The sequence below is a fragment of the Urocampus carinirostris genome, chromosome 14 (assembly GCF_059441175.1).
Source record: "Urocampus carinirostris isolate Australia breed hairy pipefish chromosome 14, RoL_Ucar_1.0, whole genome shotgun sequence".
Lineage (NCBI taxonomy): Eukaryota > Metazoa > Chordata > Actinopteri > Syngnathiformes > Syngnathidae > Urocampus > Urocampus carinirostris.
This window is the reverse complement of record NC_142362.1, coordinates 2,277,501-2,298,104: the sequence shown is the minus strand read 5'-3', so window position 1 is coordinate 2,298,104 and position 20,604 is coordinate 2,277,501. Positions and strand designations below refer to the sequence as shown.

The window sequence follows — 20,604 nt, the reverse complement described above, 5'->3', positions numbered from 1 at the left end:
ATTTCTCTTTGTATTTCTTTCTTCCTCTCCCTTTCTTTTCCCCCTCTCTCACGACTTTTTATCTTTTGATTCTCACGCTCTCTCCCTCTCTCTTTTTTTCTTTCTTGGTCCCGCCCTCTCTCCTTTTCCCTCCTTCTTTCTCTCTTTTTTTTCTACCCCTTTTCTCCCTCTCTGTCTCTGTCTCTTTTACTCTCTGTGTCTCTCTTTTTCTCTTCCTTTGTTGCTCTTTGTCTCTTTCTCTCTGTGTGTCTTTTAACCTCTTTTGCTCTAACTTCCTTTTTTCCTTTTCTCTCTTTTCTCTTTCTCTCTTCCTACCCTTCGCACTTTCTTTTCTTTTTTCTCTCCTTCTGTCGTTCTATTTCTCTTTGGATTTCTTTCTTCCTCTCCCTTTCTTTTCCCCCTCTCTGACGACTTTTTATCTTTTGATTCTCACGCTCTCTCCCTCTCTTTTTTTCTTTCTTGGTCCCGCCCTCTCTCCCTTTCCCTCCTTCTTTCTCTCTTTTTTTTCTACCCCTTTTCTCCCACTCTGTCTCTGTCTCTTTTACTCTCTGTGTCCCTCTTTTTCTCTTCCTTTGTTGCTCTTTGTCTTTCTCTATCTGTGTCTTTTAACTTATTTTGCTCTAACTTCCTTTTTTCCTTTTCTCTCTTTTCTCTTTCTCTCTTCCTACCCTTCGCGCTTTCTTTTCTTTTTTCTCTCCTTCTGTCTTTCTATTTCTCATTGGATTTCTTTCTTGCTCTCCCTTTCTTTTCCCCCTCTCTCACGTCTTTTTATCTTTTTGTTTCTCACGCTCTCGCTCTCTCTTTCTCTCTCTCTCTCTCTCTCTCTTTTTTTTCTCTCTCTCTCTTTCTTTTCCACCCCTTTTCTCCCACTCTCTGTCTCTGTCCCTTTCACTCTCTGAGTCTCTCTTTTTCTCTTCCTTTGTTGCTCTTTGTCTCTTTAAACCCCTTTTGCTCTAACTTCCTTTTTTCCTTTTCTCTTTCTCTCTTCATACCCTTCCCGCTTTCTTTTCTCTCCTTCTGTCTTTCTATTTCTCTTTGGATTTCTTTCTTGCTCTCCCTTTCTTTTCCCCCTCTCTCACAACTTTTTGTCTTTTGTTTCTCACGCTCTCTCACTCTCTCTGTCTTTCTTTGTCCCGTCCTCTCTCCTTTTTTCTCCCTCTATCTCTTATTTCTTTATCTCTTTTTTTTTCTCTACTAGTCCGGCCCCCGAGAGAATGTTTGTTCTATCGTGTGGCCCCCGAGTTCAAAGGAGTTTGACCCCCTGGTCTAAAGGTATCCAGCAGAGATTGATTGACTAAAAGCTTTTCCTTGAAATCTTGATGAGTGACCGATCGGTCGAATAAATTTGTTACCCGCTATTAGCACTCGACCGTCCCTCTTCTCAAAACGGAAATCGAGATAAGATGGCAGCTCATCAGGCCCGTTCAATATCCGGTCTCCTCCTACCAGATTTACCGTTTAATGTACTCTCACTCCATTAGTTATTTGAGAGAGATCTATAGCTACCACATTGTAAGGCTTGTATAAGTAAAGAAATAAGAGAAAGAGGGAGGGAAAAGAAGAGCGGGCGGGACAAAGAAAGAAAAAGAGAGAGGGAGAGAGCGTGAGAAACAAAAGATAAAAAGTCGTGAGAGAGGGGGAAAAGAAAGGGAGAGGAAGAAAGAAATCCAAAGAGAAGTAGAAAGACAGAAGGAGAAAAAAGAGAAAAGAAAGCGCAAAGGGTAGGAAGAGAGAAAGAGAAAAGAGAGAAAAGGAAAAAAGGAAGTTAGAGCAAAAGAGGTTAAAAGACACAGAGAGAGAAAGAGACAAAGAGCAACAAAGGAAGAGAAAAAGAGAGACACAGAGAGTGAAAGAGACAGAGACAGAGTGGAAGAAAAAGGGTGGAAAAGAAAGAGAGAGAGCAAGAGAGAGAGAGAGAGAGAGAAACAAAAGATAAAAAGTCACGAGAGAGGGGGAAAAGAAAGGGAGAGGAAGAAAGACATCTAAAGAGAAATAGAAAGACAGAAGGAGAAAAAAGAGAAAAGAAAGCGCAAAGGGTAGGAAGAGAGAAAGAGAAAAGAGAGAAAAGGAAAAAAGGAAGTTAGAGCAAAAGAGGTTAAAAAGAAAGAGAGAGAGCAAGAGAGAGAGAGAGAGAGAGAGAGAGATAGAGACAGAGAGAGAGAGAGAGAGAAACAAAAGATAAAAAGTCACGAGAGAGGGGGAAAAGAAAGGGAGAGGAAGAAAGACATCCAAAGAGAAATAGAAAGACAGAAGGAGAAAAAAGAGAAAAGAAAGCGCAAAGGGTAGGAAGAGAGAAAGAGAAAAGAGAGAAAATGAAAAAAGGAAGACACACAGAGAGAAAGAAACAAAGAGCAACAAAGGAAGAGAAAAAGAGAGACACAGAGAGTAAAAGAGACAAAGACAGAAAGTGGGAGAAAAGGGGTGAAAAAGAAAGAGAGAGAGAGAGAGAAATAAATACAATTACAGGCCCGCTTAGGGATTGAATCTGGCAACAACGCTGAGAGAAGTGCAAGAGAAAAATGAGCTGCAGGTTGAAATATGTCCACCTGATGTTGCCGAAGCCAGGTGCCTCTCACAAACGCTGTACTTGTATTTCTTTCCAGGTCATCCGTTTAATGGGTAATGGATCTGGCATTGGTGAGGTACAGATTCCGCAGGGGTGGCTTGAGAGAGTAGTTTCAGAGCAGCCCGAGAAATATACCCTGAAATATGCCCAAAAGTACACGGAAGTTCTGACGGGAGAGGGAGAAGTCGTTTTACTTCGTTCGTCAGAGTCCAAAACAGAGTTCTCATTCGTCTAAGAGACAATCAGCTTTTTTATACCCTTTTTGGAGCAGACCCATTCTTGGTACATCCCCTCGCGATGATTGTTTTTCCTCAATGTGGATGCTTTCCGGGAATTGACAATGTTTTTTCAGAATATTTTCGTCCTCTTTCGATTCCACACAATTTCCAAGAAAATCGTTGGGGTCGGCCTGACATCTAAACTTCTATCCGCTTGCCGGGGGAATATTGTTATTTCGCAAGCTAATCCGAACCAAGCGAGTGTTTTCGTTAATAACACTCGCTGACATCTAAACTCGGGAGAAACAAGCCTGGAATTTCCCGTCTTAAACTAATGTGTTCTCATGATGTCAAGCTCGACTTCAATAAACCACAACAGTTGTTAGCCATGGCTGTACCCCTTGCTTGCTTTCTCTCCCGACACCACATCAGTTTCTTCCCGGGTCCCATAACAATCCACGCAGCACCCGCTCGTGATCACCATTACTCTGCCCTCTTCTAACATTCGGAGTCTGATTCAATCGAGTGGTTTCTTTCCAATGTAATGAGCTACTAAAATACTAGCTTAGTATGTCCCCTCGCGATGATGCACTTGTTTTTTCTCGATGTCCCTGCTTTCCAGGAATTGACAATGTTTTTTTAGAATGTTTTCGTCCTGTTTCGATCATCCAAAGTTACACAATTTCCAAGAAAATCGTTGGGGTCGGCCTGACATCTAAACTCCTATCAGCTTGCCAGGAGAATGTTGTTATTTCGCAAGCTAATCCGAACCAAGCGAGTGTTTTCATTAATAACACTCGCTGACATCTAAACTCAGGAGAAACAAGCCTGGTATTTCCCGTCTTAAACTAATGTGTTCTCATGATGTCAAGCTCGACTTCAATAAACCACAACAGTTGTTAGCCATGGCTGTACCCCTTGCTTGCTTTCTCTCCCGACACCACATCACTTTCTTCCCAGGTCCCATAACAATCCACGCAGCACCCGCTTGTGATCACCATTTCTTTGCTCTCTTCTGACTTTAAAAGTCCGATTCAATCGACTAATTTCCTTTTGGTCTGATCACTTGACGTCATTTAAAACTTCCGGTGGTGAGAGGACGCTGGCGTGTATGTCGCCGCTTCTCACTCCCAAAAACTTTTTCGAAGTCTACTTTTTCACTGGCCTCTCTCCCTCGTCATGGCGTGCCAAAACATCGCCGCTTTTGGACTATTCCCGATTCCTGAACGTCAGGAGTCGTTCTGCCACCATCCAGTGACAGGATTGCTCCAGTATTCCATCGCGGATCTTCTCCGGATCCGGTGGATTGCACTGGGGCCCCCGCCACCGGAGCTGCTCCACCATCCTGACATCGCTCGCCTGCCTCGACGCCGCTACATTCACCGCGGATCGCGCAGGCACGTCGAGTATAGAAACCCCGGCTCAATCACCTCAACCTGGTCCACTTCTCGACGCCCTCCCTTAAACTGCAGCTGTAGGGCTAACTGCCATGCATTAGCCCGCCTAGCTAGGTCGGCTAACAGCACTGCCGCCGTCAAACATGACACATCCGCCGTAAACTTTGGATTGCTGAACGTCCGCTCACTCACGAACAAGGGCCACCTAATCCAAGACGTCCTTGCCGAACGAAAACTCGACTTCCTCGTTTTAACAGAAACTTGGCAACAAACAAATGACTTCGCTGCTCTAAATGACTCCACCCCCCCCAGCTTTGTTTACATCTGCCGTCCCCGTGGCAACGGCCGTGGAGGAGGTCTCGCGGTAATTCACCGTGAGAAGTGGAAAGTCTTGCCTGTACCTGTCACTGCATTGACTTCCTTTGAGTGTCTGGTGATTAAGCTCCCAGGACCCACGCCAACCATCATTGCTTCAATTTATCGCCCCCCAAAGCCACATAGTGATTTTATCAATGAATTCTCCAGCTTAATTTCACATTTATCCACTCTCTCGCCTAATTTAATTTTATTGGGAGATTTCAATATTCACATGGACAATCCCAACCTGCCACTCACCAGAGACTTCACATCCTGCCTGGAGAGTCTCGGGATACACAGCCTTATTGATTTCCCCACCCACATTAAAGGCCACACATTGGACCTGGTCTGCTGCTCCGGCCTCTCTACTTCCAAGCCCACTTCCAACGTCTTTCCTGAATCTGATCATGTCCTCCTCACTTTTAACACCGTACTCTGTCTCTCTACTGTCAAAACCTCCCGTCTCATTTCTTTTCGTAATACCAAAAATATCAACATTGACACCCTCTGCTCCATTATTGACCGTTCCCCACCCCCAGAAGCTCTTTCAAGCCCGGATGAGCTCACCTCTCACTACAATACCTGCCTCACAAATATTCTAAATTCTATTGCCCCCCTGAAAACCAGGACTGCCTCATTCTCCACATCTGCCCCCTGGTTTACACCCGCTCTTCGGTCATTGAAATCAAAGAACCGCCAACTTGAGCGACTTTATAAGAAAACCGGCCTCACCATCCATAAGGACATGTACACTACCCATACTGCTAAATACAAGGACCAAATTACACAAACCAAATCCAGCTACTATTCCGGCCTCATCCTTTCCAACGAAGGAAATTCAAGAACTCTCTTCTCTGTCATGAACAAAATCCTCCAGCCACCAAATTCTCTCCCCCTCCACCTGTACTCCACAGCAACCTGCAACTCCATAATGGAGTACTTCAATCACAAAATCCTTAAGATTCACCACCAACTCCATCAAAACCTGTCTGCTCCCTCCCCATCTGAATTTCCTTCTGCTTGTCACTTCTTCTCCAGTTTTGCTCCACCCACGACTGCTGAATTATCCAACCTCATACTCAAATCCAAGCCCACCACTTGCCAGCTTGATCCCCTCCCTTCATCCCTTGTTAAATCCTGCCTCCCTTCTCTGCTTCCTCTCATATCTGCCATTATCCACTCCTCACTCTCTTCTGGTATCGTCCCATCACTTTTCAAAACCGCTGCTGTTACCCCTACGCTGAAAAAACATGGTGCCGACCCCAACAACTTTGACAACCTTCGCCCCATCTCCAACCTTCCATTTATTTCAAAAATCCTTGAAAAAACTGTTGCTGCTCAACTCCACTCGCACCTGTCCCTCCACTCTCTCTATGAGCCCTTTCAGTCTGGTTTCCGCCCCCGCCACAGCACAGAGACTGCCCTAATCCGTATTGTAAATGATCTCCTCATAGCATCTGACTCCGGTTTGGTCTCCATCCTCATCCTCCTAGACTTGAGCGCCGCCTTCGACACAATCTCTCACCCTATCCTCCTCAATAGACTCTCCTCCATTGGTCTCACTCATACGCCCCTCAGCTGGTTCCATTCCTATCTCACTGGCCGCACTCAGTTTGTCCAGCTGAAATCTTTTACCTCAAAGCCCTCCCTAGTCACCACAGGTGTACCCCAGGGATCTGTCTTAGGTCCTCTTCTCTTCATCATCTACCTCTTGCCTCTTGGTCATATCCTCCGCAAATTTAATATCCAATTTCACTGCTTTGCTGATGACACCCAACTCTACCTCTCCTGCAAACCAAACTCCATACTCCCACCTCCCTCCCTCACCTCTTGCCTTTCCGAACTCAAAACATGGTTCACAACAAACTTTCTTAAATTAAATGCCAATAAAACTGAATTCCTCCTTCTTGGCACCAAATCCACTTTATCCAAAGTAAACAACTTCTCTCTCAACATCGACAGCTCCTTAGTGTCCCCCTCCCCCCAGGTCAAGAGTCTGGGTGTCATCCTGGATAGCATGCTTACCTTCCACTCACATATCAACACCATCACCCGCACTGCTTACTTCCACCTCCGCAATATTACCAGACTCCGCCCTTCCCTCACCCCCCGCACCACTGCTATTCTCGTCCACAGTCTTGTCACATCCCGCCTTGACTACTGCAATGCTCTCCTCTTCGGCCTTCCTCAAAAGTCCCTCCATAAAATTCAGCTGGTTCAAAACGCCTCTGCTCGCATCATCACAAAAACATCTTCCCAGCAGCACATCACCCCCGTTCTCCAACAGCTACACTGGCTTCCTGTTCAGCATCGCATCAGCTACAAACTCATCCTATATACATATATGGCCATCCACAACCTGGCTCCTCCTTACCTGTCCGACCTTCTCCAGGTGCACGTCCCCACTCGCTCCCTCAGATCCTCGTCCTCCCTCCGACTGTCAGTGCCCCCTGCCCACCTGAGCACCATGGGAGCCAGAGCCTTCAGTTGCGCTGCTCCCAAGCTTTGGAATAATCTACCTCCGGACCTCCAATACTGCACATCTCTCTCCACTTTTAAGTCCCGTCTAAAAACACACCTGTTCAGGACTGCCTACAACACATAGCTTCTCCATTTCCTTTGTTTTTATGATTTTATGTCCTGTTTTTATTTATTATTTCGTTTACAACTTTTTAAATTGTATTTTTTCATTGTTTGTACAGTGTCCTTGGGTGGCCTGAAAGGCGCTTTTAAATAAAATGCATTATTATTATTATTATTATTAAATACGATAACCTGGGGGTGCTAGCATTTCCTGTCTGCTTTCTGCTGCAGAACACAATGCACGATACTTTGATATCAATGACAATAAAGACGCTCCGATTCAAAATGAACCGGGGATAACCGAAACAGGAAGTAGCGAGGTATTTCTGTATGGACTCCTCGGATTGCTAGCTAGCATAGTAGATGAATGGGCATCATCTATATTGTATGGATCCGTTTTGAAGTCCGGCGTAGCTTCGATCTCTCACGTGCGTTCATTCTCAAGTAATGGATCTATTATTCATTATCCCTCCCTTACTTTAAACCGTCTCCTCATTGCTTTTAGGATACTCTTTGCCAGTCTTGTGGGATTTGTTGACGGGTGAGGAAAGAATCTTGATTTTTGTTTTATCAGTGGCTTCTATCAGTCCGAAAAACATGTTTTATTCCTAGACATTTACGATTTTAAAATGCATGGATTTACACAGGAAGCCTTAGGACAGGGGTTTCCAACCGTTTTCTAGCTGAGAGCTACTTATTAGTGCAAAGTTTGATATAAGTTAAGTTAAGTTAATTGTTGCAAGTAGAAAGAGCAAATATAGAAAATAGACAGAAAGAAAGAGGGAGGAAGAAAAGGAGACAATAAAAAGAGATAGAAAGAGAAAGAGAGTAAAAGAAAGACAAAAAGAGCAAGAGAAAGGGAGAAATGAAGAGAGAGTAAGAGAGAGAAAGAGATATAGATTAAAAATAGATGGAAAGAAAATAAGAGAGAAAGAAAGTAAGGGGAGAGAGAGAGAGGGAGAGAGAGAGAGAGAGAGAGAGAGAGAGAAAGAGAGAGAGAGAGAGAGAAAGAGGAATATTAAAAGAGATTGAAAAAATAAGAGAGAAAGAATATGATCCTTCAGAGGGAGAGAGAGAGAAAATTGACAAGATAAAGAGAAAAAGAAAGGGAGAAATAAGGAGGGCAAGAGAAAGAAAGAGAGGAAGTGAAAGAAAGAGAGGGATGGAGAGAGAGAGAGAGAGAGAGAAAGGAAGAAAGAAAGAAAGAAAGAAAGAAAGGGAGAAATAAGGAGGGCAAGAGAAAGAAAGAGAGGAAGTGAAAGAAAGAGAGGGATGGAGAGAGAGAGAGAGAGAAAGGAAGAAAGAAAGAAAGAAAGAAAGAAAGAAAGAAAGAAAGAAAGAAAGAAAGAAAGAAAGGAAGAAAGACAAAGAGAGTGACAGAGAAAGGGAACAGGAGAGAAAAAGAAAAGGGATAAGGAAAGAGAGAAAGAGAGAAAGAAAGAAAGAAAAAAAAGAAAGAAAGAAAAACAGACAGAAAGAAAAACAAAGTGAGTGGGGAAAAGGAGAGAAAAAGAAAGGGATAAGGAAAGAGAGAGAGAAAGAAAGAAAAAAGAAAGAAAAAATAAAAGATGAAGAGAGTGACAGAGAAAGGGAAAAGGAGAGAAAAAGAAAGGGATAAGGAAAGAGAGAAAGAAAGAAAGAAAGAAAGACAAAGAAAGTGAGGAAAAGGAGAGAAAAGGAAACGGATAAGGAAAGAGAGAGAGAGAGAGAGAGGGGGAAAGAGAGAGAGAGAGAAAGAGGAATATTAAAAGAGATTGAAAAAATAAGAGAGAAAGAATATGATCCTTCAGAGGGAGAGAGAGAGAAAATTGACAAGATAAAGAGAAAAAGAAAGGGAGAAATAAGGAGGGCGAGAGAAAGAAAGAGAGGAAGTGAAAGAAAGAGAGGGATGGAGAGAGAGAGAGAGAGAGAGAGAGAAAGGAAGAAAGAAAGAAAGAAAGAAAGAAAGAAAGAAAGAAAGACAAAGAGAGTGACAGAGAAAGGAGAGAAAAAGAAAGGGATAAGGAAAGAGAGAAAGAGAGAAAGAAAGAAAGAAAAAAAGAAAGAAAGAAAGAAAAACAGACAGAAAGAAAAACAAAGAGAGTGGGGAAAAGGAGAGAGAAAGAAAGGGATAAGGAAAGAGAGAGAGAGAGAAAGAAAGAAAAAAGAAAGAAAAAATAAAAGACGAAGAGAGTGACAGAGAAAGGGAAAAGGAGAGAAAAAGAAAGGGATAAGGAAAGAGAGAAAGAAAGAAAGAAAGAAAGACAAAGAGAGTGAGGAAAAGGAGAGAAAAGGAAAGGGATAAGGAAAGAGAGAGAGAGAGAGAGAGAGAGAGAAAGAGAGAGAGAGAGAGAGAGAGAGAGAGAGAGAGAGAGAAAGAAAGAACGAAAGAAACAAACAAAGAAAGAAAGAAAGAAAGAAAGAAAGAAAGAAAGAAAGAAAGAAAAAATAAAAGACAAAGAGAGTGACAGAGGAAGGGAAAAGGAAAGAGGGAAAGAAAGGGAGAGAGAACAAGAACGAAACAGAAAGAAAGGGGGAAGGAAAGACAGAGAAAGACGGAGCATTGAAAATGGGTCTTGGCTGGGTCTTCCAACACATATCAAGGATCTACCATGGCCCAGCCAGTCTCTAGACCTGAACCCAATCAAAAATCTGGATTTTTCTTTTTAGTTTATCTCTGATGAAAATTTCTGACCCTTTTATGATTCCGACGTGGGAGAAATAGCAAAATAGCTCTATATAAATTACCATTGGTATGATAGTATTTTTGCCTAGTATTCAAATCAATGTTTGGTTTTGTCTTTCTGAACCACTAGGAGGCGCTCAATATTACACACTGTCACTTTAATGGACTTAAACTCAAAGACTATGTTCTCAAATCCTATTCTAGTCCTTATCAGCAAATTAAGTCAAAGTTACAGTGCATGAAGGTCAAAATACACGGGTTCCCCCGACGTTGTGTCCTAAACGCGGTATTTGGAAGTCGAGTCGAAGTCGAACGAAGTTGAGTAAAGTTAGTATAGTATGTCGAGAACCGGCTTTTTCGACTCGGCTCACTAAAAGGAACCGTCTCTTTCGGGTCTCTTGCGCTTCTCTGAGTGTTGTCTGGCGGGCCGGATTCAATCCCTTAGCGGGCCTGATATGGCCCGCGGGCCGCCTGATGGACACCTGTGCTCTATAAAGAGAAATAAAGTTGAGTTTGACTTACTTTTGGAAGATGCGCTTCAAGAGTTAGGTGACTTTCTCCTCCGTGGTAAAAAGTGGCTGAAAAAAGCGATCTACCCCTTTTCTCAACCGCATCAATCTTTCTTATTGCACTCTTCAGGTTGTTTTTGCTTCTTTCATCCCAACATGACCAAATATTATATAAAGTTATGCACAAAATGACTTAGAGGAACGGGGAGATAGAACAAAAGAGAAAAAAAATACCAAAATGAAAAAGGAGTGAAAAGCTGAGGAAAAAAAGAAAGAAAAGGAAGAGAAAAAAAGGAAGAAAAAGTGAAAAGAAAGAAATGTAAGAAAAAAGTAAATGGAGAAGAAAAAGAAAAAAAGTAACAGCCGGTTTTCTTCCTCTCCATAGGATGGCTTCACGAATTGGCCAAGCGTTTGGGGACCCCTTACTTCCTGTCCCCCCTGGTGGCGCTGTTCCCCCCTTCTCCCGGCGTAGCCACGGCTAACGGCAGCAGCTGGAACGAGTCGGTGTCCGAGCTGTCGGGTCAAGGTCCCTGGAACTCCAGCCGATACGCGGGGAACGGCTCTTCGGGCGAGGGCCAGGCGACTGCGGGGGCCCCGGGAGTTCTGGCCGGGGGCCCGTCCGTGCGGAGCAGTTACGTGACCTCGCTCTACTTCGCCCTGAGCAGCCTGACCAGCGTCGGTTTCGGGAACGTGTCGGCCAATACCGACTCCGAGAAGATCTTTTCCATCTGCACCATGCTCATTGGAGGTGAGTTGCTTTTTTATTTAAACTGCCGGCCCGCGGGCCGGATCAGGCCCGCTCAGGGATTGAATCCGGCCCGCGAGACAAAGCGAAGGGAAGCGCAAGAGAAAAACGAGCTGCAGGTTGAAATATGTCCACTTGATGTTGTCAAAATAAGGCGCCTCGAACAAACACTGTACTTGTATTTCTTTCTTTCTCTCTCTCTCGTCTTTTTCTCTCACCTTCTATCTCTCTCTCTTTGACTCGCTCTGTCTCTCTTTTTCTTTCTTTGTTCCTCTTCTTCTCTTTCTGTATCTGTGTCTTTTTACCTTCTTTTGCTCTCCCTTCCTTTTCTCTCTTTTCTCTCTCTCCCTCTTGCATCAACCTCCTCTTTCTCCCCTTCTTTGTTTCTCTCCTCCTCTCTTTCTCTCTTTCTATTTCTGTTTGGATTTCTTTTTCTCTCTCTTTCTTTCCCTCTCTCACTATTTCTCCTTTTATCTCTTTTGTTTAGCATTCTCTGTCTCTCGCTATCCTTTATAGCTCTCTCTCTCTCTTTCTCCCTTTCTCCCTTTTTCTTTCTTTGTTCCTCTTCTTCTCTTTCTGTATCTGTGTCTTTTTACCTTCTTTTGCTCTCCCTTCCTTTTCTCTCTTTTCTCTCTCTCCCTCTTGCATCAACCTCCTCTTTCTCCCCTTCTTTGTTTCTCTCCTTCTCTCTTTCTCTCTTTCTATTTCTGTTTGGATTTCTTTTTCTCTCTCTTTCTTTCCCTCTCTCACTATTTCTCCTTTTATCTCTTTTGTTTAGCATTCTCTGTCTCTCGCTATCCTTTATCTCTCTCTCTCTCTTTCTCCCTTTCTCCCTTTTTCTTTCTTTGTTCCTCTTCTTCTCTTTCTCTATCTGTGTCTTTTTACCTTCTTTTGCTCTCCCTTCCTTTTCTCTCTTTTCTCTCTCTCCCTCTTGCATCAACCTCCTCTTTCTCCCCTTCTTTGTTTCTCTCCTCCTCTCTTTCTCTCTTTCTATTTCTGTTTGAATCTCTTGAATGAGTTGAGCCGAAAAAGCCGGTTCTCTAAAAAGAGACGGACTTCCTTTCACTACACTACTACCACGGAATGATGCATGATGGGAAATCCCCAGGCGGCAGACGCATGCACATCAAACAAAAAAAAACGATACCGAGATAGGGGCAACCGCGGCCAACTCGTTTGACTCGATTGATTTCCTTGTACGTCGTACGCATCTTAAAATGCATCATAAACGTACTTTGTACAGCGAAAGCGTACAGCTTGACAAGTATGGGATTAGAAAATACTACTAAAAGAAAAAGCTTCTCAAGTAAATGTATCGGAGTAAATGTCTTCCACTACTACGTAGTTGTTTCATTCTACCTTTTCCGGGAAACTGTCTTCCAAAAATGGCTGCTCACGTTACGGCCTTGACATACCATAAATTGAAATTTAGCGCTGGATCTCTTCCCAGTCTTGATGAGAATGGAGAGAAAAATGCTGTTATGGAGGTTTTCGTGATGGCAAATCAGTTGATGCAGGAACGTTCTTCTATTGTTGGCTACTGTAATCACTCATTTTTTTTTGCACGGGTTGCGTTCCCAAATGTTCCTGCGAGGTAGTAACCTGAATACTCTATTATGCAACTCATAGCTAAAAAGTAAGGATTCATCAGTCTTGGGTAAGCCCTTACTCTGATATTTTATTCTGTGGACAAAACATGAACCGATTGGAAGGTCATTCCTATGTGCAACATATTAAATATCTGATACTCGCAGTATCGGGTGAGGGTGTTTGAAGTTGCTAAACTTGTTAGGAAGCCCAATAAGTGGGACATTTGCGTAATGTTCTGTGCTTGAGAATGCTCCTCCAATCGACATGATTACTTACAGGGTTGGTAGGGTTACTTTAACTGGATTACTTTCAATTACTTTTGGATGACTCCAATACCAAATATGCTAATAAAAGACAAAAGAAACTAAATATGAAAGAAATGATGACTCACAACACGTGGTAAGCTTTTAGTCCTTTCTTTTGGAGTAATCCAAAAGTCATTGAAAGTAATCCAGTTAAAGTAACCCTAACCAACCCTGGCAGCGAGTATGGTTATGGAGGTTTTCGTGATGGCAAATCAGAGCGTTCTTATATTGTTGGCTACTCTAATCACTCTTTTTTTTTTTGAACGGGTTGCATTCCAAAATGTTCCAACCAGCCAGGCAAAAGAAAAGAGACCAGTGACACTCGACCACACCATGCCTCTATGGGTGTGGTCACAGATTCCTGATACTAGCAGTATCGGGTGACGGTGTTTGAAGTTGCTAAACTTGTTAGAAAGCCAAAGAATTAAGAAATTTGTGGTATGTTCTGTACTTGAGAACGCCTGACCAATCGGCATAATTACTTACGGCGAGAACATTATTTTATAAATACATAGCCTTGGATGTTTTCAATTACATTCAAAAACTTCATATTATCAGATTTCATTATGGTAGACCAGGGGTGTCAAACATGCGGCCCGGGGGCCAGATCAGGCCCGCTAAGGGATTGAATCCGGCCCGCGAGACAACGCTCAGTGAAGGGCAAGAGGAAAACGAGCTGTAGGTTGAAATATGTCCACTTGATGTTGCCAAAGCCAGGTGCCTCTCACAAAGACGGTGGACTTTCTCTCTCTCTCTCTTTTTTTCCCTTCCCTTTTTCTCTCTCTCGCTGTCTCTCTCTTTCAATTTCTGTGTCTCTCTTTGTCTCTTTCTTTGTTTCTCTTTGTCTCTTTCTCTCTCTCTTTGTCTTTTTACCTTATTTTGCTCTCTCTTCCAATCTTCCTTCTCTCTCTCTCTTGTCTCTCCTTCTCTCTCTCTTGCTTTCCCATTCTCTCCTTATCCCATTCTCTCTTTCTCTCCTTCTTTTTTCTCTCCTCTCTTTCTATTTCTCTTTGGATATTTTTATTTCTCTCTCTTTCTTTCCCCCTCTCTCATTATTTGTCTTTATCTCTTGTTTCTCATGTTTCACGTTCTCTCTCTCTTTTTTTTCTTTTTTCTCTCTCTCTCTCTCTCTCTTTCTCTCTTTCTTTGTCCCACCCTCTTTTTCTCTCTTTCGCTTTGTCTTATTTCTTTCTCTCTTTCTTTCTCTCTAATCTACTAGTCCGGCCCCCGAGAGAATGTTTGTTCTATCCTGTGGCCCCCGAGGTAAATTGAGTTTGACACCCCTGTGGTAGACGGTGAATTGGTACATTCCGGAACAGTCTGAAACGAGACGAACAACCTTTGGACCTCAGTATCCTCATTAAGGTTTGAAACCAGCATTGGACGTAAAAAACTGAGTGCGCAGGAGGATTTGGTCCCCATTGAGTGCGATAAACGAGGGATTACAGTACTTTTTTTATCAAGTTATCTCAACCTTTGCCCAAACTCACAAACGATGCTATCATCTATTATTCTCCAGAACGGACAATCATCTCACCAGCTGCTGTTTTGTCTTTTCACTGAAAACAGAAATGACCGCCGCCAGAATAATATTCCAGTCATGTTCGACTGTTCTTTGTAACTGTTCTTTGTCTTTGTTCCGGACGCTTCATCCATCAACGCTAACTCGGAGCCGGGAGCCGAGCCGGTCTCCGGACCTGCGGCCAAAAACCAATTACGTGTCCAGATGTTTTCCGATCGCTATGGAAATCAAACTGAATACACTGGGACCTCGCTACTTCACAGGCCTAAAAAATAATAATAAAAAAATAAAAAAAATAATAATTATTAATGTATTTATTTATTATTATTTTATTTTTTTTAATGCATTTTTGAAGGGGGCGTCGCTATAATAATAATAATAATAATTATTATTATTATTATTATTATTTATTTATTTATTTTTTAACATTTTTGAAGGGGCGTCGCTACGTCGCAGACTTTCACTTTTCGCGGTTGGTTTTGGTCCCCATTAACCGGGTCTAAAAAAAAATGATAATAATAATAAAATATATATATATACCGTATTTTCCGCACTATAAGGCGCACCGGGTTATAGGGCGCACCCCGAAAAAATTGTTTTTGGTCCTATTTTTCACATGCATAAGGCGCACCAGATTATAAGGCGCTACAATGGGAACGTGGACAAAACAGTCAGATGGTTCAGTTCAACTTATTAACATTCCCAAAGCTTGCAAAGAAGCAAATACGTGTCGTAGACACGTGCGGATGCGGTGTCCGTACGATGTCACTCAAATGCATCGTTCCATCATTCGGAAGGTTAAAGTCTTGGGATTCAAGAAATGCCAACCATTCCTTAGTTTCTATTTTCTTTTACGCTCGCAACTTTGCTGTGCATATGACAATAAACACTTGGAATTGAGTTGAATTTAAAAATAGACACTCCATTCCATCCATTATCTGCACCGCTTATCACAGAAACATCGAGTTCAGTCTGAAACAAGATACAGGGACAATATAAAACCCGGAGTAGCTCACCGAAGTCGTTGTGTTCATAATAATGTGCAGCCAATGTCCTCTTATATCCGTGAGTTTAGTAAATCCAGGAGAATAAAATATTTACAAATACAGAATGGTAAAAAATGCTTTCTGTATGCCGTCAACCACGTGCTATACACATTCATCTTTTTCGGCCAATTGCAGGCTTTGTTTTGCCGTTCAAGCCAATGCCAGCCTGTAAATGATAAAAAGGATCCGCCCCTTTTTAGCCAATAGTGATCGATTCAAATGATGATTGACACATTGGTTAGCCAATGAAACGACGGTAAATAAATCCCATCATACACCGCGGACTACTTGGTGTTCGGGGGAAAATCGAGTCGGCGGCTGCAAGTTAGTTGGAAAACTTTGCGATTTAATATTGATCCATATATAAGGCTCACTGTATTATAAGGCGCATGGTCAGCTTTTGAAAAAAATAAAGGCTTTTAGGTGCGCCTTATAGTGCGTAAAATACGATATATATATATTTTTTTTGAAGGTGAGCCGCTACTTCGCAGATTTTCACTTATCGCGGGTGGTTTTGGTCCCCATTAACCGCGATAATCGAGGTCCTGTATAGCGGAAACATGAGTTGACATTGCAAGGGTCTTTTTTACATTTATAACAAATCACTGTTGGAATTTAAATATCAAATTCTTCGGATTAGTTATCTGACTCCATTAACCAAACACAATTTACATTCACCCAACAGTTTATGCGCGCTCGTTTCTTGAGGGAAAAGATGGACCACAATAGCCGACATTTTCACACGGGGGCAGATTTCATTTCCCTAAAAACGAAAACGGACGAATTAGCGACATTGGAGTCTGTGTGAAGCCTTTTTCTCAAGTCCTTTAGCTTTCTCCTATCAGCCATCTTCTCCACGCATAATGGAGTGCCGACTCCATCCATTGGCGTGCCAAGAAAGCCCCCCCTGGGCGTCGCGATGTCTGGAATACTCAAAACAACACCGAGCGTTTCTACGTCATCAGGGACTTTGTGCTGATCATCTTATCAGCCTTACGTCCCGTTCCCGCCGTTCCTGTAAACAAAATTTTCTACCTGGGCGCCCTGACCTCGCACCACAGCCCAGCCAGTGCATATCTTTTGCACTAAATGTAATTTGTATTTGATCGTATAAAATCCTTTGTAGTCAAATGTATAAAATCCTTCATCACGTACCCATGGGGTACAACGTAGACTACACTGCAAATGGTATTGTGGTGTTGTACTCAGGTATACAATTTACATTGTGATTGTATTTTGTGTTCATGGTGATTTTAATCATGGATACACCTATTCAACATTGTGGTACTGTGAGTAGAAATAGAGATCAAATATAATGCCCTTTGTCATTTAGATCCCTAGTGGTCACGTCCACTGGTTCTAAACTGGTCTGACTTTAGGACCCACAAGCTGCGACCCAAATCTAGAAATAATCTGAATTTTTCAAATGTATGTAATGAGGAGATTCTGCAGTTTAAAGTAGCGATGGTACAATATATTGGCCTTTTTTCGACTTGGAAAACTTGAAGTACCCTTTAGACTCGTATAAGCCTAAATCCCGTAAAGGCGACCTTCTAAAACTGTACTAAAATGGCCGTTGTCTAAAATATCTGATACTAACAGTATCGCGTGGCGGTGTTTGAAGTTGCTAAACTCGTTAGAAAGCCAAAGAGGTGAGAATTTTGTGCTATGCCACATATTAAAAAAATAAAACATTATTAAAGCATGAAGATGTCAAAAACCTGACCACCAAGTTCTCAGAAATCATGACTGAAGCAGCAAGATAGATTGTAGAAAAACACCGGAAGAAGAAAAAGCAGGGGGTTAAAAACTAAAGCGAGAACTCAAGAAGAAAAGAAACCACCCTAGAGGAGCAGTCAAGTATAGTGGAGCCAACAAGAAAATTAGAAAAAGCTTGGGAGAAGCAAAGCAGGAATAGATCAAAAACCAATGCATGGAGTTAGAAGAGTGCCTCAACAATTCAACGAAAGCTTTCCAGTTAGTAAAATACCTCACGCAAACAAAACAGACAAGCGCTCTTCGGAGTCCATTTTAATCGAGTTTCTTTTCAATGTAATGTAGAGTACAATGTAGAGTACTCAACGTTTGGTTAGAATTCCGTTTTGCAATGTCAGAAAATGATCAAACAGTGTCTTGCGCATCAAAGGTTGCCGTGACAACCCCACCACAGGGGGTCCGTTCCTCCCAGGAGACCGGAACCGAGAGCTGGTACATGTCTCACCTCGCCAGTTTAAGTTCTCTAGTTGTCTTCCTTATATCTTCTTATTGTGTTCTGTGTCCTATTCAAGCTTCTTCAGTAAATGATTGGTTAAAAAAAAAGTCCATGAATTCAAGAGTGTGTCTTGATTAAAGTATACTAAACTATCAAAAACGGTAAAAAAAATCACCTAAAGTGTGTGTAGCCACCCTTCAGGATAACTAAACAAGGTTTTTCATCCGTTTTCCGGACAAAATTATTTTAAAACGTACGTGGCGGTCCAAAAAGATGAGACGAGTTTTGAAAAGAATAAACTCAGCTCTTTGATTTGATTGGTCAATAGGTTGTTTGTTAGAATAATTGATTTCCCACCCATATTCGCTACAGTAACGAGCCGCTAATGTCAAAACTAGAACGAAAACAGGACCCAAACACGTTATGTTTCTCACAAGTTTTATTAAAGGAAAGAGGAAAAACAGGTGGATAGCCGGGACAGGAGAGCAAAAACGTGGTCGGGGTGAAGGATTTTGTACATTTTACTATAGAGGATTTTGTACGATTCAATACAAGTTACATTTAACGAGTGCAATGAAGATTTTCACTGAGTGAGCTTCAGGTCACGCCTTTCCAAATGCGGAATGTTTTGGCAGGGGAATTTTGATAACAGGACTCTGACGGAGAAGGCCAGACGCACAAGGACAGACATCGCGACGCTCTTCTCCGGGATGGGGGAGCCCACGTGGGGGGCATTCCGGGCGTGTCCACCAGCTTGTGGAAAAAGAACGTGGGCTGGGAGACTCAAGTGACACTAATTCGGCTAATTCCATGGAGTTCACCTAGCTAAATTATTTACGAAATGAAATCTGCCCCCGTGTGAAAATGTCGGCTATTCTTGTCCATCTTTTCCCATTAAAAAAAACGAGCGTGCATTGTTGGCTGAATGCAAGCTGTGTTTGGTTAATGGAGTCAGATAACTAATCCAAACAATTTGGTAAACGGTACATTTTTATTATTTGACAATTTCGGGGTCAGAAACGGGTCGCAAGTCTGGATGAGAGATCAGACACGGTCAGGATCAAAAAGGGTCATAGCTGGAGACAGACGGGTACAAAAACGGGACATGTGGGAGTCAGGGTCGAAAAAGGCTTGCCTAGTATACACTGAGGTTCGCAGACGGACTGACAACAGGGTACTGACCGGACTGGGTTCAAATAGTGACGGGCAGCCAATCAGAAAGCCCGCAGGGGCTGGCGCCAAATGAGCGGGCACAGGTGATTCCAATCGGTAATCATGACAGCATACACCATCCTATCACAGGCCGTCTGTCTGTCTCCGCTAAGGCGCAATTATTTCGATGCAGAACTGCGACAGGCTCTTCTATGTTCAACCAATCAAACATAGCAGCCTCGTCACCTGACCATATTCAAATCCAGCAGGGAAACGTTGTTCACAGATGAAACAGATGGAAATTGTTAACTATGACACAATGTATCTGCCCCCGTGATAGCATTTGTTGTCTGCTGTCTGCTGCGGACCAAAATGCCCCATATGTTGATATCAATGACAGAGCAGTGAACCAGCGATAACCGAAGCGCGAAGAAGCAAGGGGGAAAAAACACTTTCAGAGTGTATATCTTAGCTCCCTGAGGTCAGCTCTTGATTGAATGTCAGAAACACACAAGGTGCAATAAGTCTGGCTCCTGCTGTTCTTTTTTTCCTTAATTCGCTTTTTTTCATTCTTTCAATTAACTCAAGCACAAAAAAGGCCATTGCTGTTTTTTTAACGAGCTCAGTCCTGCTGAGAAGAGAGCAGTGTTCCTGAGAAAAGCTAGCCAGCGCACAAAAATCAGGGCTCAAAATTACTAATTAAGAAGCGAATTAAGTCAAAGTTACAGTGCATGAAGGTCAAAATACACGGTGCGGTATTTTGAAGTCGAGTCGAAGTAGAACAAAGTTGAGTAAAGTCAGTAGAGTTTTTCGAGAACCGGCTTCTTCGGCTCGGCTCACTAATAGGAACCGGCTCTTTTGGGTCCTAAACGGCTCTTCGGGTTGTTTTTGCTTTTTTCATCCCAACATGACCAGATATGATGTAAAATTATGCACAAAATGACTTAAAGGAAGGGGGGGGAAAAGAACAAAAAAGAAAAAAATACCAAAATGAAATAGTAGTGAAAAGCTGAGAAGAAAAGAAACAAAAGGAAAGAAAAAAAGAGCAGGATAAATTTTAGAAAAAAAGCCAGAAAAAAAGAAAGAAACAAATAAAGGAAAAAAGGTAATAGAGAACAAAAAAAGCGAGAAAAAAGTAACAGCTCGGAAAAAATAAACACAATGAGATTTTTTTTCAAAGGAATTTTAAAAAGGAGAAAAAAACACACTTCTTTCATCCTAAATGCCGTATTTTGAAGTCGAGTCGAAGTAGAACGAAGTAAAGTCAGTAGAGTTTTTCGAGAACCGGCTCCTTCGGCTCGGCTCACTAAAAGAGAACCGGCTCTTTCGGGTCCTCAACGGCTCTTCGGGTTGTTTTTGCTTCTTTCATCCCAACATGACCAGATATGATGTAAAATTATGCACAAAATGACTTAAAGGAAGGGGGGAATAGAACAAAAAAGAAAAAAATATCAAAATGAAAAAGGAGTGAAAATCTGAGAAAAAAAGAAACAAAGGTAGAGAAAAAGGAAGGAAAAATTTAGAAAAAAGCCAGAAAAATAGAAAAAAAAGAAATGTAGGGAAAAAGTAAATAGAGAACAAAAAGAAAAAAGTAACGGCTCGGAAAAAATAAACACAATGAGATTTTTTTTAAAGGAATTTAAAAAAAGGAGAAAAAAACACAGAAAAAGAAAGAAAAAGTTTGTGTTGTATTCAAATAATTTCCAATGATATCAAGTGAATCTTGTTGCCGACATT

General features: G+C 42.2%; 1 protein-coding gene across 1 annotated transcript in view; it reads left to right on the top strand.

Annotated features, from left to right (window-relative positions):
• kcnh3 (potassium voltage-gated channel, subfamily H (eag-related), member 3) overlaps positions 1-20,604 on the top strand; it is a 201,964-nt gene that overhangs the window by 129,986 nt on the left and 51,374 nt on the right. Inside the window, exon 8 of the mRNA XM_088353442.1 lies at positions 10,681-11,043. Coding sequence (XP_088209568.1) covers positions 10,681-11,043 — 363 coding nt within the window. The remainder of the gene's footprint in view (positions 1-10,680; positions 11,044-20,604) is intronic.